At 42.2% G+C, this 18938-nt stretch overlaps 2 protein-coding genes across 2 annotated transcripts; one reads left to right on the forward strand and one right to left on the reverse strand.

Moving 5' to 3' along the window:
* Positions 1 to 524: 524 nt before the first annotated feature.
* Positions 525 to 7372, reverse strand: LOC127771828 (uncharacterized). The gene is made up of 10 exons (XM_052297771.1): positions 6962 to 7372; positions 5819 to 5862; positions 5469 to 5592; positions 5314 to 5392; positions 4577 to 5220; positions 3074 to 3353; positions 2735 to 2999; positions 2063 to 2212; positions 1244 to 1732; positions 525 to 1088 (listed from the first exon to the last, which is right to left on the reverse strand). The coding sequence occupies exons 1-10, from the start codon at positions 7158 to 7160 to the stop codon at positions 807 to 809; spliced, it is 2556 nt and encodes an 851-aa protein (XP_052153731.1). The 5' UTR covers positions 7161 to 7372; the 3' UTR covers positions 525 to 806.
* A 5301-nt stretch (positions 7373 to 12673) lies between these two features.
* On the forward strand, positions 12674 to 18416 carry LOC127760447 (carboxyl-terminal-processing peptidase 1, chloroplastic). Its single transcript, XM_052284711.1, has 13 exons — positions 12674 to 13129; positions 13336 to 13455; positions 14161 to 14298; positions 14540 to 14644; positions 14743 to 14911; positions 15367 to 15443; positions 15656 to 15700; positions 16234 to 16317; positions 16706 to 16744; positions 16823 to 16885; positions 16967 to 17096; positions 17177 to 17267; positions 17860 to 18416. Exons 1-12 carry the CDS (start codon positions 12770 to 12772, stop codon positions 17230 to 17232), a joined length of 1386 nt encoding a protein of 461 aa, XP_052140671.1. The 5' UTR covers positions 12674 to 12769; the 3' UTR covers positions 17233 to 17267; positions 17860 to 18416.
* The last annotated feature ends 522 nt before the right edge of the window (positions 18417 to 18938 follow it).

Raw genomic sequence — 18938 nt, forward strand, 5'->3', positions numbered from 1 at the left:
CAGAACAATGAATCATTGATTAACCACTCATCTCTTCAGAAAAGAAACTTCCTTGCAATAAAAAAGAAAAAGGAAGGAAAAATACTCACAAAATATTATCTTCTTGTTAAAGCCCGTTCTAACTTTCATTGGCATCAAACATCGATAAAGCTTGCACGGAGTGCTCTGCTCTGCGGTAAAAACTTGCAGCATTGGCTGCCCAAAACAAGCTATCTCCAGAGGAATGAAGTACCATGCGCCAAACTAGGCCACTTCAGCTTCTAACCAGTAATTCTTTACATATGCAAATATCCGAATGCCAGTGAAGAATGCTCCTGGATGGGGACTGAACTCTGAAATCTGAAAGCCCTCAAGGTGGATCAACGCAACCTGCAGAACTTGTAGCAACACCTGCATGCTGCAGCTTGTCCTCATCTGACTCTGCTTATCAGCAGCTACTTTATGGGAGTATACTTTGAGATGTGCAGCGACCAGCATGTAAAATTAGTGGGGCATCAAGAACATAAAGGTTGAATCACATAGGGTATAAGAAGCAGCTCTTGTTAGATGAAATTAGGACTTACCGTTACAACATAGCAACTCACTATCGAGTAAACTCGTAACAGCTGAAATTAGTCCCCGGACACACGCAACAAGTGAAGAAGAAAAGAAGAAAAAACAGCAACATACTTCGAAACTGTAGAAAGCATTGTCCACTCTTCTCCGTGCGCAAGACGGCAGCTCAGCTAGTCTGCTCATTTCATGGCGCATGCCAGGTCACCAGATCACCTGGCAGTGTAGAGGGGCTTCTCCCACGAGGGCAGGACTCAGTAGATGTGTTGCCAGATCTGGTGCGATGGCTGAGATGGAGTGGTCTGAGAGCTGTTCAAGGTTCCCTCAGTAAGGTTCTGCGGGTGCTCCTGCGGTAAACCAGCCTGTGACTGGTAGAAGCTTGGGTACCCAAGGCCACCGTATTGAGAGGGCTGCTGCCCCTGGCGGAAGCCACCTGGCTGATTCTGGCCCTGGAAACCATAGAAGTTGCCAGGTGGTACCGCTGAAACGGCCCTTGAACCAGCAGCTCCATGAAGCCACATTGCAGAGCTGTCGTTCTGAAAGGCATCACGAATGAAGTCACCAAAAAAATGAAATGGAAATCCAAATGGACAGATAAAGTGCAAGTGCAAGTGTTTTTGTAGTATAATATCCTCAGACAGGACAAAAACACAAATGGCGCCAGAACATAGGCAAAGCATGTGAAACTTACCTGCTGTAAGGCAATGTATTGACTGTTATCTTTGAACTGTGTGCTTAAAGCTTCTTCAAACCCCATAGTTGTGGGTGCAGAGGGGACATTCTGATTTAAGCCGAAATTTCCAGGAATATTATTTGAGCTACCAAAACCTCCAAATCCGGAGACCACTGATGAAGGCTGTGGTGGGCTTGTAGCAGGAAGGCTGCTCTTGTATTGTGGCATCGAATATTTCATACTGACACCAGGCACCCCAGTGGTAGCAGCAGATTGATGGAAAGGTCCATTACTTGAGAAAGATTGCTGAAAGGCTGCTGATGGTAGATAGTAGTTTTGAGGCAAATATGGATAGCCAACCAGATTGGAAAAAGGTCCAAGGGGCAAAGTTGGCTGAGGGTACGGATGTACAGATAATTGTTGTGGGAGAGGAGGCCCAGACGGAATGCTCGCGCTGGGAAGATTTTGTGTAGGTTGTGCATTCGAGAATCCCCCTGGCTTCAATGTCTGGAAAATATAAAATGCAAAGTGGAACTCAAAAATAGAATACAAGCTGAAATGCTAACATATCTATGCCAAATCAAATAGGCATTTAACAGCCAGGAAAATGTACCTACAATTCTTTTATTAATGCAAGAAATAGTTAAACGTTTATAGCTATAAGCTTCTTGATGACTTGATGCTACTATATCCATTCAACTATGCTGAACATATAGTGTCCATCCTTGAAATAGAGAGTATGACCTCTTTCTAAACTTGTTAACTACAACTTCTACAAATTCAACAAACTTCAGAACAAGCACGATAACAAAAAGTAAAAAAAGATTTTGGAGTTACCTCCTGCATGGAGATTGCTGGTAAGCTGGTAGTCGGTACTGGTGGGTTATATTTTGTAGCTAATTGTGTTGATAGCAATGGTGAAAAGTCAAAGTCCCGAAGGTTGGGAAGATTTGATCCCAGCAAGTTGTTGTGTAGAGTATTTGCTTGCTACAATAATAAATTAGAGTGCCATAAGGATGAGAAATTTTTTTAAAAAAACTCCAATTTGTCAAAAAAATGCATAACAAGAATAAATGATATTGAGCTTGAGAGGATTGATTTTATTTTAGTTAATATTCATATATTGACTATCAACCTGTCACATTACCAAGGACATTCAACACTAAAAGAGGTAAACAGGTAAAATTTCATCATCAAAGCAGACACAGTATAAAACATCTTTAGCCAAACAGACACAACTGAATAAAACATCCTCAGAACGACAGTCATAATGTCTGCAGATTATACGTACTCTAACCTAACTCCTCAATAGCAAAGCTAAATTAACAATTTTGTAACAATCAAATTACAAATTCGTGAAAGATTCATATAAGTGATCAGTCCAAGTTGGTACATATGCTAACATTGAGATGGTGACAAACTGACAAATAATAGGAAAAACTGAGATGTTAACTATGTGAAATGATGATCTTCTGTGTGCTCCAATTTCAGGGTATAAGAGAACCATACCAGTAAACTTGAAAACTGAGGAAGATGTTGCACTTGTATGTCTCCCTGTGAGCTCTCCATCGTACTTGGTTGTGTTGTGTTTGAATATACATGATCTGAAACTGATGGCAGATTGTATTGTAGACTTGACACATCTACAGCACCCTGCGTCAGAATATCAGGCTGTGAAACTGAAGGTTCATCAGTATTCTCCATGTTAGTGCCAATTCTGGCTTCAACGTCCCCATTTGTTGAAGAATTTAGAGCAACATTGTTGTCTTGATTCCTGCAAGGCCGGCCTTATCAGAAAAGGCTAATTTCTTGTCATGAATACAGAACATAGCAAGGAAATATTTTCACCTGACATCTTCTTGATCAACTGATGGAGATTCATCTGGAACAGGCACTTCCTCCACTCCATTTTTGTGGACCTTTGATGGAAGCAACCCAGAGAAGGCACCAGATCCAAAACTACCAAAGCTCAGATGCCCACAGTCTGCATTTGCAAGTTGTAGATGATCAGGGATTATAACCGCTGGATTATCTTCGGTAGATTTACTTGCAACTAGATCTTCAGTCTGTAGGCTTAGGTGCTGAATGTTTGCCGAAGCAGATTCCACATCAACATTAGAAACTTCAGCTGCAAAATGTTACACTGTCAGTTTCACACTAATAATTGCATGATTAAGAGAAGAAAGTATCAGCATTTAGGGCCACAGCATATATAACTTAGTACACCAGTACAACGTGAATTAAAATGTATAAAAAAGGAACCAAGCAACCATGCTACATGTGCAATTTTGCATATTTCACTTCCTTGGAAATTTGGGATTGGTAGCGCACTCAGCTATGTACAGCAGCAAACCATAAGCCAACAAGGCTATATGCTTGAACCTTGAATAAATTTGAAAACCAAAACCATCCGTTTCCATTAATAAGCACCATTAGTTCATTGCTGATTCAGATTGGCACAGCATAAAGAAAATTTATCTATATAATAAGATCTTAAACAAGTATATGTTTAAATTGTATCTATGCTTGTATGTTGGAGTGTAGCATGGGCATCTTAAATTAAAATATACTGAAAACTTAAGTTTTGAAAGATCGTATTTCTTGATCCAATTGAAAGTTAGAAGGCATTGAACAAATTACACAATCATTAGTTCAGAATTAAAACAATACTTCATACAAGTTGGGCCAGAGCTGTACATTTTTCTTGTTGACTTGGTAAATGAAATGAATAGATGATACACACTTAAATAATAAGATTGTGGTTTTGTATAAAGTTGACAATGTTGATTATCAGAGTACATATATTCTATTTAAAACTACAAGAAAACAAGGACCCTTCTTTGCAACTCTAGCTGTTAGCTTACAGTCTTCCAACATTCAGATCAACAACCCTTGTCAATATGAGAGAAATTGCTAAAAGAATCTAACAAACATACTTTTTTTTTCATATCATAGTTTTTTAGTGATGCTAGCAGTCTACCACTTCAACATATTACAGGGAGAAAGATTAAAAGATGAACACTGACAATGAATGGTTTTGTTTTTGTTATGTAAAGGCAAAGCCATTAAAAAAAATGACCAATGGCCTTGATAAACACTAGACAGTACACCTAATCCATGTCAGAGTGTCATACTATAAGTCTATAAGAGAAATTTGCACTTGGTTTCTGAAAAGCATAGCATGGTTAAGGGGGGAAACAAAATATCATGTTAGCCAGTTGGGAGGAATTTTCTATCATTTCAATGGACAGTGGTTCAGACAATAGAAGAGCACATTATTTGACTTTAGAGACACATAACCAAAAAAAGGAACTTCTGAAGATGTTTTTGGAATTTCAACTGTATGCTAACCTTCATCATCATCATCATCGTTATCATCATAGTGATTCCCTCGAGACTGGTATGCACTTGAGTTGTGCAATAAACCATTATTAAAATGGTTGTTGCCATCAATAATTTCCAGGTGTCTATCAGAAGGTATAGCTGAGCTGCTCTCTCCTACATAAGAATTATTATACGAGTTCGCATCGTCAGCAACCAACGTTGATGATTCCAAAGATGCCACAGGTAAAGATATGTCACGAGATGTCTCAGGGACTGTTAATTGACTCCCTGGTAGTGTCCCATCCTGTTGAAACCAATCACTCTCTTGTGTTTCATGGTTATCAGCAGAAGCATGACTGGAATTCTTAACTTGAGGAATAGGATCTTGAAGAACAGGAAATCTTTGCTCAAATGTTGTTGGTGGGGCAGTGCTTGCAGATTTGTTTGGGTTCTGGTTTACCACACTTGAGAAAGATGAGGTTTGGCCAGAATAGGCTTTGTCTGTTGAAGCCACAGGCTTGCTAGAAGACCTCACTTGAGGTCTGCCCATTTTCACAATATCAGCCATTGACATCTGACCTGGCACCCCACACCAACTGTTCTGAAATCCCGACGATGGTTGCATTGCTCCAAAAGATCCATCGTGAAGAACATCCTTGTTTACAGAAGAACTAAAACAGAAAAGAAAGCAAATTAGTTAACCATACTGTAAATAGAAACGAATGCCTCTAACATAAATTTCTATATGTTCAAATTTCCATTACCTTGGAACAGTTTGCTTCTGTGTAGAGTTAGTTGCTAGCACGCCAGGTCCCAATATTGATGACCTTGAGGACATGTTATCTGGTTGGATTGAAAATTAGAAATGGATTATAGCCAAACATAGAAACTAATGGATAGGGACAGGTTTTAAACTTACCAGCACCACTTGATCCAGACTGAACTGAACTGCTTCGTCCACTACGGTCTGCACCAGCTCTAGTGGCTCGACTATTGGAGTTAACTGCTCCTCTAGATTTTGGCTCAAGCGCCTCCTTATTAACCTGTGTGATATTTCAGCACATACTGACGTGAGCTCTAAAAGCGCACAAAATAAATAATCAAGAGATAATATGGACATGTAAACTTTTAACACTAAAACGTAACCAGTCAACAAATTAAAAAAATGATATATCGACCAATTATCACTGGTTAGCTACACAAGTTCAATACCAGGCCAACTGAAACTACATTAAACTTGTCAAACTGGAAGTAAAAACTAGTCCTGACCTCCTTTTTCTTGTCGCGCTTGCTCTTTACCTCTTGAAACGTATCTAGAGAAAGATTGACAAAATGTCAGATATCGTTATCAGGGCACTACTGGAACCATGCAGAACATCAAGCTTAGCGTGCTATTCACAAGAAAAAAAAATGCACTAAAATGAACAATTGGACATGTTTTTTTTTTGAAATGAAGACCAGCATCCCAAGATTATACCATCCAAAAGCTTAGGGTGCTATTCACAAGAAAAAAAAATGCACTAAAATGAACAATTGGACATGTTTTTTTTTTTTTGAAATGAAGACCAGCATCCCAAGATTATACCATCCAAAGCATGCTGAATAAATTGTAGAAATATATCGATGTAATTCAAATGTTTTACAGATGATACCCAAGTCAATCTCAATTCATTTCCAACTTCCTTTAGAATATTTCTATTATCAAGCAATGAAGGTTATTTACTCAAATTACAGAAAGAAGTTATAGAATATGTTAGTTTCCTACAACAAAGACTACGAGAGATGCACAACTTGATTGCCTATGATCAGTTGACTCTTACTTTGAATGAACTGTAGGAAAGGTGTGCAGAAGATAAATGTTCAGACACAGGTTAATGTAAAGAAAGAGGCAGCCCAACAGGGAAAAATCAGATGCCCTATCCAAACTGAATAAATCGAAACACTGTCCGAGCAGATCGAAAAGACCTAATTCCAAGAGAAGAAAATCAATGTTCACAAAGCTAATCTATATTATGCCCCCAAATGTTAGCATCGGTTGAATTGAGAATATTCGAAATAAAGACTAAGAATAGTAAAAGTTTAAACCGGAGAGTTACAGTCTTACAGCCCCAATCTAAGCCAAATGCAAAATAACACATCAGACAAACAAATCTAGGTAAGATCAAACCAAACCCCAAAAAAAAAAAAACACCAGCTATTCCTGCCACTATCTTGCTGTACACAGCCATCACGGTAATAAATCAAAATAAATCCCCAAAGCAAACCCACCAAAGCACGTCTCCTAACATCCAAAACCGGAACAGAACTCCCCAACACTTCAATCCAATCCAATCCAATCCAGTCGCCACGAAACAATCCAAGCGCAACCAAAGCAGCTACAAAAACTTGAAAAACGGCGGCGAGGTGAGAGACCTTGGGAGAGGAGGCGGCTGACCGCCTCGTCGGGGTCCATGCCGCAGTCCCGCAGCGCCGCGTAGATCTCCGCGTCGGGCCGGTTCACGATCTCCTTCAGCCCCTGCACCAGCTTCCTCGCGGACCCCGGCACTGGCCCCGCCGCCGCCCCCCTCCCTCCCCCTCCCCCTCCTCCTCCTCCTCCGCCGCCGCCGCTCATCCTCGCCGGAGCCCCCCCTCGCCCACCGTCACCGCCGGCAACCGCCCGCCCCCGTCCTGCAAACCAGCCACGCGGCGAGGCGCGAGCGAGCGACGCCGAACAGCCGCCGCGTCCCCCGCGCTTCGGCTCGCCCTCCGGCTGCTGGCTGCTGGCGCTGCTGCTGCTCTTCCCCCAACCACGCAACGGCGGCCGAAAATTCCAAAACCCTCCCTGCCTCCGCCTCGCCTACCTTTATATAGCTCGATGCGGCTGCGATGCGATTATTATTAGTATTATTATTATATTATTATTAAAAAATCAATTTCCCAATTTTTTTTTTGTCCGCGCTTAAGCTTCTTCTTCTCTCCTCTCTATCCATCCCCGTGTACACTTGTCGCGGCGGTGTGGGATCTCAAACGCGCACAGAAACGTCTCTCGCTGACATGGTGGGGACACCACCATCTGGGCCCACCTGCAGTATGTGGTTCTCTCGTGGGTAGGATCTTCCGGTGTAACTATAGGCGCGCACGGGATTGTCTGCTCGGGGAGGCGAGGGCTCGCGCGGACAGAGACGGAAGACTTCCGCCCCGAGGCTAGCATGTGGGGGCAATTATTCGGTGGGCCCCACGTGTCAGCGAACCCTGTGACTGGCGTGGCCTCGGAGTTATCCTGAGCGGACCTGACGCGTGGGGCCACGGGGCCGGTGGTGATGAAAGTGACGATGCGTTTTTGGTTTTTTTTTTTTTGTGTGGGTCAGTGGGATTCCTCCTCTTTTGCGAGAAGAATTTAGGCGGGCAGTAAACGGAGATCTGTAGTAGTACGCCCCAGTAGTGGTAAGTTAGTTGGGTTTTTCCTGATTTGGTTAGATTCCTCTCCTCTTCTTGGATCACTTTATTCCTCTTCTTCCTTTGACGCAAAAAAATAACACCAGAAATTCGTTAATGTCCAGGTTTTTTTTTTAAACGGTTGTTCTTTTCTTTTTGTCGTAACATTCTTTTCCTTCTTTCCTTTGTATAGACAGGAATATTTTCCATTTCAAATTTGCCGTTTGCACCCTGCTGTTTTGTGGGCTTAATTAAATATTTACATTTATGTTTCTCCCGCTAACAATCAATACATGCAATCCAAACATGTACAGTACTTGCTTTCTTTTTTTGCGGCCGGGGACATAAAATGTAGTGCATCTTTTTTTTTTCAGAAAGTGGTCCCTCCTTTTAAAGAAAATACATGACGCCATTGGATTATAGGTTGACCATTCATCTTATTTAAAAAATATATAATTATTATTTATTTTTATATAATTTGTTTTATTGTCTTGGCTTATATTTTGCAAACCTACACAACATTTTTGAATGAATACGAATGCTCAAATGCGTACCTAAAATTACCAGCATCATATATCACAACTGAAGAAGTACTCGTTTTTACATGTACTAATTAAAATGTATTTGCTTTAACATGTAAATAGCCAAAGCGATAGTACGTGTAATAAAAAAACGTAAAAAGCTCCACATAACACTAAAGCGAGTATGCTACTCTATCGGTTTCAGATTATAACACATAGGTTGACTAAGTTTATAGACAAATATAGTAATATTTTTATTAAATTAGTTTCATCGAATCAATATTTCAATATATTTTTACAATAAATTTGTTTTGGGTTAAAAATATTACTACTTTTCTCTACAAACTTGGTCAAAGTTAAAATAATTTGACTTTAACCAAAGTCAAACTATTTTATAACCTGAAACGGTTAGAGTATCACGGAATCTCATAAGCTGTCAGTTCCTTAGATTCCTTTGGGATAAAAAAAATGATAAAGTTTCAAAAGATGTGCTTGATGGCATGTAAAATAACACGAATTGATACCACAGAGAGGGAAACGTGAGGGTAAACACCGTGATTGTTTTCCATTTTCTTTTTGGAATTACACGTCTAGTTGGAATTATAAAATGAACATTTGGGGTGATGGTCTATATATTGTGCCAAACGAGTTACCTATATAAATAACTCCACAGCAATAATTATTTGACAACATGTCTTAGGTAGCATTTGACGTTTAACCATCAACAACATCCCAAATGCTTATTCTATAACAAAATTAATATGCATAGATTTAGGTAGAAACGTATTTTAGTGTCTTGTAAAATATATATGTGCAATACGGTTTAAAATATGTTGAATGGAGTCATGCATTTGTAACTTTGTGTTTGCACCAGGTCGCCGAAAAGCGTGTCTTAGGGCTCGTACGAAACTCTAGTCTTGTTCACTTCATGGCCATGTTTAACCTTTCAAAAATTTGGCATTGTTTAAAATTTTAGCAAGTTGGCAACGTTACTAAGTTTTGGCATGATAGGTTTAACTACGATGTTATCAATTCTCTAAACACAACAAATATTTGGTAACAAACTAAATACTACCATACATCTGTTAACTTCACCAAATAATGGTGTGGTTTAAAATGGTAATCCCTCCGTCCCAAAAAAACCAACCTAGTACTAAGATGGGGCACATCCTAGTACAACGAATTATAGTTTGAAGTCGAAGTATAACAGTTTATGGCTCTCATGGAAAAAGGGATTGTGTGTTTTTTTAAGAATTCGAATGCATACTAGATTTTTTTAGTGGTTCCTTATGGAAAAAGATCGATCATCGTTAAATCCTATCAAACCTTAATTCTATTTGTGTTTTTGTTTCTCATCAAAGTGTGTTTTTTTCTTTGATCTATGGGTTAATTTGATCCATGCCATTGCAAATGTGGCTATTCAAAAAAATATCATTACAATTCGTCTATTCGTAACCGTACCACTCTAATTTTACGAAATTAGAACCACGCCATTGCCGTCACCTTTTCCATCCATCCTCTTTCTTTCCGTCTTCTTCCTTCCTTCTCCATCTTCTTCGCGGCCATCGCATGTCGCTGAGCCGAGATCGAGCACCACGCCGCCGCGAGGCGGATCCGGGAAACTGAGCGCCACCTCCTCCAACAAAAGCAGCTCTGGTCCTCCCACCACCGCGCCACGTCGCGCTCCACGCCAAGGGCTTCCGACGGCGATGAGTCGCGGGCCGAACACCACGGCGACGAGGAGGAGAAGGACACGCCGCTCTTCTCCAAGGAGGTCATCCGGCGCCTGCACGTGTTGCGCCAACCAGCCACGCTCTTCGGCAAGAACGACACCACGCGACTCCGCCGCCTCCACGCCGTGCTCGAGGACCCCGCGGCGCTCGCCGACGTCGACACGGTGGAGATTGGGGAGGGCCAGACCAACGACTTCCTCCGCGAGGAGGGAGGGGACAACGCGTGGAAGGAGCAAGGGCGCCGAGGAAGCCGGGCGGCGGTGCCGACTCGGCACGCGGAAGGAGCCGTGGCGCGGCCGCGCGGGGGTATGGGGCGGCGACGCCGGCGAGCGGTGCTCAGAGAAAGGATGGGGCGGCAGCGCAGAGAGAGGGGACGGCAGAGGCGCCGCCGGCATGCGCACGGCATTGGTGCCGACGTGAGGAGGGAGGAGACGACGCGATAGCTTCAGCTGCGGCGGCGTCCGCGCCGACGTGCGGAGAGAGGGACGGCGCGGGCTCCAACGCATGGAAGGAGGGGGCGGCAGCGCTGAGGGAAGGGGATGGTGGCGCCGGCTTGGCTCCCTCTCCTCCGAGCTCACCGACTTGGCTCCGGGAGACGACGCTGCCGCCTGAGAGCGACGGCGGACGGGCTGGCCTAGCACGACTCTGGGAAGAAGATGGAGAAGGAAGGAAGAAGATGGAAAGGAAGATGATGGATGGAAAAGGGGACGGCAACGACATGGTTCTAATTTCGTAAAATTAGAGCGGCACAGTTATGAATATACAAATTATAATGATATTTTTTTAATAGCCACATTTGCAATGGCATGGATCAAATTAACCCTTGATCTATTGAAAATCTATTTTTTTTAATTTTTACAATCTATTGTTTTACACCTTCATTATTATCATATTTATTTTTTGTTAATACATTTAGTTCTTAAGGCCTTGTTAACAGTGAAATTTGGTAATCGGCAAAGATGTCATCGGCTTAGAATCATTATCGGCTGCAGCATCTCGGAATCAGCCGATGGGAGTTATCAAGTCGCCAATAGTCGGATTCCTTCTATATTCGGTTAAGGAAATCAATATACTAAATGAAGCTTATCCCTAAGTGACCTAGTTTAAAGAGGATGCGGCATGGCAGTTTATCTATTAATTAGGAATAGTTTGTTAGTTTCCTTTTATCTTTAGGAAAGTGTGTTTAGTGTCCGATAAGGACTTTATATTTTACTTTTATCTTTAGGTTAGTTTTTTTCTTGTCTGACAAGGACTTGTATCGACCCATGGGTATAAATATGTATACCCAGGGTCTATGTAATCTATCACTCTCGATCAATAATACTCTCGGCGCATCGCCACCCTCTTTCCCGAGGTTTTTACTTATCTTCCGGCGGGATTTGGGCACCTGACGCAGGGCTGCATCGATTCAGTTCGATCTCCGGCGAAGGGGTAAGTCCTACGTTCTGTCGGGCCCTGGTGAATCTGTCGGCTACGTTGGTGTTGTTCAAGGCTGCATTGATTCGATCTCTTGGATCGCTCTGGTTTGGTTGATATATTTGCCTACCTGATATCTCAATTCTATCTCTAATTGCATTGTGTTTAGAGACGCATCGGTTTAGTTGGGACGGTCTCGGTTAGGTCTGATCTCCTGTCTTAGCCGATATATCTCTACAATCATAATGTTGTTCTAAATAGATTTGTTATATCCATCACATTAGACAGATCTATCGGCTCATCGAATATTAGATTATCATATACAATCTCGTGCTGCATCGGTTAGGTTCGATCTACTAGATTGTTGTTGATAATATAAGTCTTGTTAAGCCGATAGGTTCATGCTAATGTTTTATCGGGTGCTAGCTGATAAGTTATCTGGACGTTGCATCGGCTTGTAGGGATTGCATATACATATAAGTTGGATTTAGCCGATGGCAATAAAGGTTTCACTATTTAATCTAATCTTGTGGATCTTATGACATCGGACCTCCAGCCGATGTGTGCTTTAACCTTCGGATCAATACTTGTTCTACTATATCATTGCTAGCCGATTGGTTTATACTGGATTATATTGTTATTTTGTTACATCATCATCAACCGATTACCTTTATATCATTATCTATATTGGACATATAGCCGATTGCTTAAACCCTATTGCTATCGGCTGGTATCGGCATCGGCTATTATTGGCTACCGGCCGGAACTACTCCATCAGCTTGTCAGCCGATCGGCTGTTTTGATCTACTATTTGCATATCTTGTCAGTTGCAGGATCAAACTGATTGGCACGCCCACATCTCATCATATTTGGACCTGCACTAGAGCTAAGCAGATCTCTCAGGCCGGTGGGTTCGATTTTTTCATCAATAGGCCTCCTTTGAAATAGAGAAATTTCATGAAATTTGTGAGAAAAATGATTGTTTCCCGTAAGAAAAATCCTATGAAATCTCCACGAGCTAAAATCTCTGACAGTGTGTTGCACAGCCGGGCCATCCCCCTCTACCCCATCCACTCCGAACTCCCACCACTAATCCGAAGCGGCTCCCACGCCCGCCGCCCCGCCGCCACGCCGCCATGCGGCTACTCCCCTACGCGCCGTCGCCGCGGCCGCCGCAGCGCTCGCTCGCCACCCGCAGGACCAAGCCAGGGCCGCCGTGCGCGCTCCCCTTCCCCGACGCCCTCCGCGCCGCTGCCGCGGCCACGGCGGCCGCTATGTCCATCTCCCTCTCCCTCCTCACCGGCGACGCCGTGGGGGCGGAGCGGCCGCGGGGCCCCGAGCTCTGCCGCGACGGGGCCGCCGCCGAGACCAAGGAGGAGGTGAGGAGGAGCGAAGTGGTGACGAACGAGCAGCTCGTGGAGGAGGCGTGGGAGGTGGTCAACGAGGGGTTCCTCCCGGACGCCGGAAGCCGTCCCTGGTCGCCGGAGATGTGGATGGTGAGCACTTAACAAATGATTGAATATGAACTATGAAGTGGTTCAATTGCCTATATGGAAGTCTCTTTATACATTAATGGATTTCTAGTCGGAATGGCCAGTCTGCTTGCTTCTGAACATATTTTATCCTCCATAGATTTATCTCAGGGAAACGTTATATCTTGAATATGCTAATTGGCTAATTGCTTCGCTTCAATGCAATGCAGAAAAAGAAGCAAGATATTGTCCAAACCTCAATCAGATCCCGTTCCAGAGCCCATGATATCATTCAGAAAATGCTGGCTAACCTGGGTGACCCATACACAAGGTTCCTGACTCCCTCCGAAGTAAGTACCTTACAAATGGCACTGTTCTTTTTTTGGGGAATGACAAATGGAAGCTCAGCATATTGGAGAAAACATCATCCTATTACACGAGTAGAACTGTACAACTTGTTTTTTTTTAAAGAGAGAAAGAGAGGAGAGAGTATGAGCCTGAATAATTTACATTTCCCAACATGTTTAGCCTACTTATAGTCGGTGGGTCCACTAAATGCCATTCCTTGTTTCTCCTAGTGATCCATGGTTTTTGTAGCAATTAGCTATTCTGACATTGTTGTTTCTGAATTTAGTGCTAAAGTTGGCATGAACCTGTTTTTAGAATCTGGGTTGACCATGGGCCTCGGCCTCTCGGGCCAATGCTCATGACACCATTATTTTTTTAATTGGCAAGTCAGAATCGTGTGCAAATGACTATATATTGACCATCAAAAAAGTTTTTGGGATCCCTGTGACTTGGACCTTTACTGCCAACTATTGTTTTGCGTGACTTTTACACTTAGGGAATAGCGAATTTGTGTTAAGAGTTTAGACACCAGAAAACTCAACGCTCCACAATGATGAAATGATGATATTACAAAACCATTTTTTGACGCATTTCCTTTGTTTCACTGATTTTACTTATTGCTGATTTTTGCATGAAGATATGCTATATCTTCTAACTGTACTTCAGTTCTGATGATATTTTGCATGTGTTAAATCAATCTGGTGAAGTTCTCCAAGATGTCAAAATATGACATGACGGGAATAGGATTAAACTTGAGAGAAATTCCTGACGGCAATGGCTCTTCCAAGTTGATGGTATTAGGGCTCATATTAGATGGGCCTGCCCACTCTGCTGGTGTTAGACAGGTATCAACAACTCAACATATATACTTTTCAATTAGTAGGCATGCTTTTCAATCATAACATTGGTTTGATTGACTATTTAATTATTTTTATGTTTTATGTAATTCCTGTTGATAGTATTCTTATCACAGAGAACTGTTGTTTGTCATTTTTTTTGTATGAAATACTGCAGTCTTATTTAGCTGGTTTTTGGATAATATGCACATACTTATCTTTCCTGTCCTGTCTTTTTATCTCTTATTAGGGTGACGAACTTTTGTCAGTCAATGGCATTGATGTTATGGGTAAATCTGCATTTGATGTGTCATCCATGCTGCAAGGTCCAAAAGATACTATTGTTACAATTAAGGTTATGAATAATCTTATAAACATCATACTTGTCTTCTGCCCAGAACTTCTTTGCGCTCCTTATTATAACTATCTCAATATTGCTTGTATATTGTATAGGTTAAGCATGGGAACTGTGGTCCTGTTGAGCCATTGAAGGTACAGAGACAACTGGTTGCTCGCACACCAGTTTTCTATCAATTGGAGAAAAGAGAAAATGAGGATTCAGCTATAGGATATATTCACATTAAAGAATTCAATGCAGTGGCCAAAAAAGATTTGGTTAGTGGTGTGTTGCTGGTTTGTTAACCTTATCAACTTTCATTTTTTAGCTGCACTTAGCTGCATTGCTTTCATAGCTGAACCGTTCTATGCATAGAACTTATTGCAAATGGCCACGTAGTGTCTAATTCTTAAGCCAAAACTGCTATGCATGTACATATAACTATTTTCCTGGCTCAAACTGTGAGCATCAGGAGAACAACTTAAAATATTGTTTCCCCTTCTGCAAATTGGCCATCTAACGATGCTATTTCAGAACTTAAAATATCGTTTTCCCTTCTGCAAATTGGCCATCTAAGGATGTTATTTCTGCTTATTCTGTATGAAACTATTTTGATGTTACAAAATTTTCCGATATTATTTGTTGATATTCCATTAAAATTATTATCGGTAGATATAACTTAATATAATTACATTGGATGGTGGCATGTTATATCCACTAACATATGTTCTCTTGTGCAGCACTAAAGCGTCTACAGAACTCAGGTGCCTCCTATTTTGTTTTGGATTTGAGGGACAATCTTGGTGGACTAGTCCAAGTATGCTTTTTTCATTTCAATTATATAACCACGTCAGTCTTTGGTCTGCTAAACAAAATTGTGTTTGTGGGTGCCATTCTTTTCCTTTGAAGTTCTTGAGTTGTAAGCTTCTTGAAACAGTTGAGGCTTATGCATTTGGATAATGAAAGACACTGATATAATTTATTTGGATGGGGTTATTCTTACTCATGGTACTTTTGTTTACTTTGAAGGCTGGGATAGAGACTGCAAAGCTCTTCCTGAATAAAGGAGACACGGTAATTTTTTACTTGCTTCCATATTTTGTCAACTTCTAGCACAATATCTGTTACCTGAAAAATCTGTCCATAGAAGTTAACCCAACCTTTTTTTTCTACATAACTTCTTTTAAAATCCATCAACCTTTTTGTGCCCACCTCAGCTAAAAGTTACTGTTCATGGATACTACATCAAAATGAAGGTACTTCCTGGCTAAAATGGTTCTAGTTTAGGTTTGAACTTGGAAAAATCAAGCCATGCTAGTTTTTTTTATGTTTTCTCGAAAACAGTTATTTTTTATGTTAGACATGGGTTTGGAATTATAAATTAAGAGCTTGTAGTTACAATTCTTGATATGCATTTGGATAGAATCTTCGTTGAAATTCATATACTTGTCCTGTGCATATTAAAAAGTTTGAGGGCTTTCAGCCAGGCATATGATTGACTAAACCGTTGTTAATTATCCTTTATATCGTGAACTGAACTTTGGAGGTGTACTTTTCTTAAAGAAGAACTGAGATGTAGTATTTATGCCCCTATGGAACTTCTTCAGGTGATTTATACTGCTGGTCGTGATCGTCAAGTACAAAATACAATTGTTGCTGAAAGGGAACCTTTGGTTACTACTCCTCTTATGGTATGTATGCTATTGTGATGTACATGAACCTATCTAGCCAATTCAACTAATTTTACACTGTTACATGCAACAGAAAGCGAAGACCGACAAATTACACATATACAGACACCTATTAAGTTGCACATACAGAATTCTGGCTTTCCTATTCTAACTTTGACAGTGAGAATCATCAAGCTGTAGGGTGTTTTATGATTTATTCATGCCCATAGTTTTTTATTTGCACTTTTTTGATCGGCTGATTTAGAAGTGGAATGATACAGATCCAGTTAATCATATACGTACCCTTTACTGAAATTTTAGCTGAATCATGCTTCTCTCTTTTGTCTGCTATAATAAGATCTCCACATGCTCATTGTATCTCACATATCCATTCACAACTTCTTCATAGGTACTTGTGAATAACAGGACAGCAAGTGCCAGTGAAATAGTAAGTACCAATTTAACTTTACTGGTAGCATTAGAATAGTATCAGCACGAGCTCACCAATGCACTAACGCTTTTCTAGGTTGCTTCAGCACTTCATGACAACTGCAAAGCTGTTCTGGTTGGTGAAAAAACTTTTGGAAAGGTTTGTTAAAAAAAAACAGCATATCCATGGAAAAGCACTCTCTGTGACCAACTGGCTTATACTATGCCTTGGATGCTGCAGGGCTTAATCCAGTCCGTATTTGAACTTCATGACGGTTCTGGCATTGTCGTCACAGTGGGCAAGTATGTGACACCAAATCACAAAGACATAAATGGAAATGGCATAGAACCAGACTACCGCCGCATTCCTGGTGCAACTCACATTCACCCATTTTCTTTTGTTCCACTCATGTATATAATGCAGTTAACACTGAATTTCCTGTTGTGACAGATTTCAATGAAGCCACCGAGTACCTTTCACGTTGCCGAAGCAAAGAATTAAGCTGAATGATGTGGTTTATTCTGAAGCTCCTCAGTCAGCTGTAAGAAATTTTTACACTTGCATGTTCTGTTCTTACTGTTGAAAATTCTTGATCTGCAATGAGTCATTTTCCTTGTGATAATAAATAGAAAAGACGGATGGAAAACTAATAATGCTTGGGTACTTGTTGCAACGATGAACAAATCTTGGTTGGCTGACTGTACTTAGCTTCTTGGTGCTTGCAGCAATAGATAAGAATCTAGCTGCTTGACTTACTGATGGATTGATGAACATGGTCCAAAGAGAAATACCTTCCTTTGCCACTTTGATTGGTTAATACCAGTTATTAGTTTCACAAAATTGACAATGTTAATCAATAAATCATAGAGGCCTTCTCTAGTGGGAGTAAGACATGGGCATTGGGCACGCACACTTTAACTTCACAATACTGGGGGCTACTGTCTACACAACTGAGTAGGCCCTCCACTTACGATGAAATGGTGGCCCCGGTATATGATTCTCCACCAGGTGTAGATTCTAGATTGTATGTCCCCATCCCATAAGGCGCCTCTTTTTGCCTGCTTGTTGATGGGTTTGGACCTACTGATGAGCATTACTGTCCGCGTTAACTTTTCCAGCTCTTATCTTTGCAGTGTGAGATGAACAGATGAACAACTAGTTACAGACTTGGACCATAATGGATGCTTGGGGTTTTGTACAATGATCTCTCGGTTGAGCTGAGAGCTGAGTGCTGAAATGATAAGCTCTACCTCGAGCGTCAGTACAAGTTTGAACCACTCTGGAGAGCAGCCGTAAGCATGTAGAATGGCTTCTGCTGCAGTGCTGCCTTCAGTGGAGGATTTATCGAAGTCGCCCCCCTATATTCGCTGATTTAGGCGTCTCTAATCATGATTTGCCTTGACAATGCTCTGAATACATCAACACCAATATGTAAATAGCTTTTGTTCTGTAGTAGTATGCAGCAAGGTCATACTGCAACTTTACTTAAAGGAGGTGTATATCTGCCTCCGCACAGAATTGCAAGAGGGGCATACGACGCGAGAAAATTGTGATTTTGCTATCGCAAACGGATGGTTTCGCTGGAATGCTATCCCTTCAAAGTGATTCATTAAAATGCTATCCTAAACTGAGGGGTGTTCATCAAAATACTATTTTTGGTCATTTTGTTAATAGAAATGATTTTGCTCTATTTTAGTTTTTCTTGTGACCAAAATACCCTTCCCTCACATGCTCCTCCCCTTCCCTCTCCCTTTTCTGCTTGCGTCGCCGCATCAGTCTGCTCGCGCCGTCGCCCTCCGCATCGTCTCCGGCTCCGGCGCCGGCCCCCGACGCTCCCCCACGTGCTCCTCCCCCCTCCTCCCCCTTTCTGCTCGTGCCGCCGCCGCCCCAGTCATCTGCAACAGCTTTCGGCGCGGCCCTCTCCTCCTCCCTGCTCGCCGCCCTCCACCTGCTCCGCCGTGGCGCGCCGCCGCCACCGTAGTCGTGCGCACGGTTGCGGGGTCCAAATCCCTACCTTTTCGCGCCGCATAGCCGCCACCGAGGAGCAATCGACTGTGCATTCGTCGTCGCCGATGACGAGGTTAGTCCCGCGCCACCACGCCCGCCCCACCTTCGCCGCCCTCTTCTTCGGGGACGCGGCCGCCGGGGAGTTGGACATCGCCGGCCGCGCACACGGCTACGGTGGCGGCGGCGCGCCGTGAAGGAGGCGGCT

The sequence above is a fragment of the Oryza glaberrima genome, chromosome 1 (genome assembly GCF_000147395.1).
Source record: "Oryza glaberrima chromosome 1, OglaRS2, whole genome shotgun sequence".
Taxonomy (NCBI): domain Eukaryota; kingdom Viridiplantae; phylum Streptophyta; class Magnoliopsida; order Poales; family Poaceae; genus Oryza; species Oryza glaberrima.

Excerpts from the sequence above, each read along its gene's own strand:
- LOC127771828 (XM_052297771.1), bottom strand. The coding sequence starts at position 7,160 with ATGAGCGGCGGCGGCGGAGGAGGAGGAGGAGGGGGAGGGGGAGGGAGG. Across the intron at positions 5,593-5,818 it reads AGCGCGACAAGAAAAAGGAG|GTTAATAAGGAGGCGCTTGA; the intron begins GTCAGGACTAGT and ends AATATCACACAG. Across the intron at positions 5,221-5,313 it reads CAGAAGCAAACTGTTCCAAG|TTCTTCTGTAAACAAGGATG; the intron begins GTAATGGAAATT and ends TTTCTGTTTTAG.
- LOC127760447 (XM_052284711.1), top strand. The coding sequence starts at position 12,770 with ATGCGGCTACTCCCCTACGCGCCGTCGCCGCGGCCGCCGCAGCGCTCG. Across the intron at positions 13,130-13,335 it reads GGTCGCCGGAGATGTGGATG|AAAAAGAAGCAAGATATTGT; the intron begins GTGAGCACTTAA and ends AATGCAATGCAG. Across the intron at positions 17,097-17,176 it reads AGACTACCGCCGCATTCCTG|ATTTCAATGAAGCCACCGAG; the intron begins GTGCAACTCACA and ends CTGTTGTGACAG.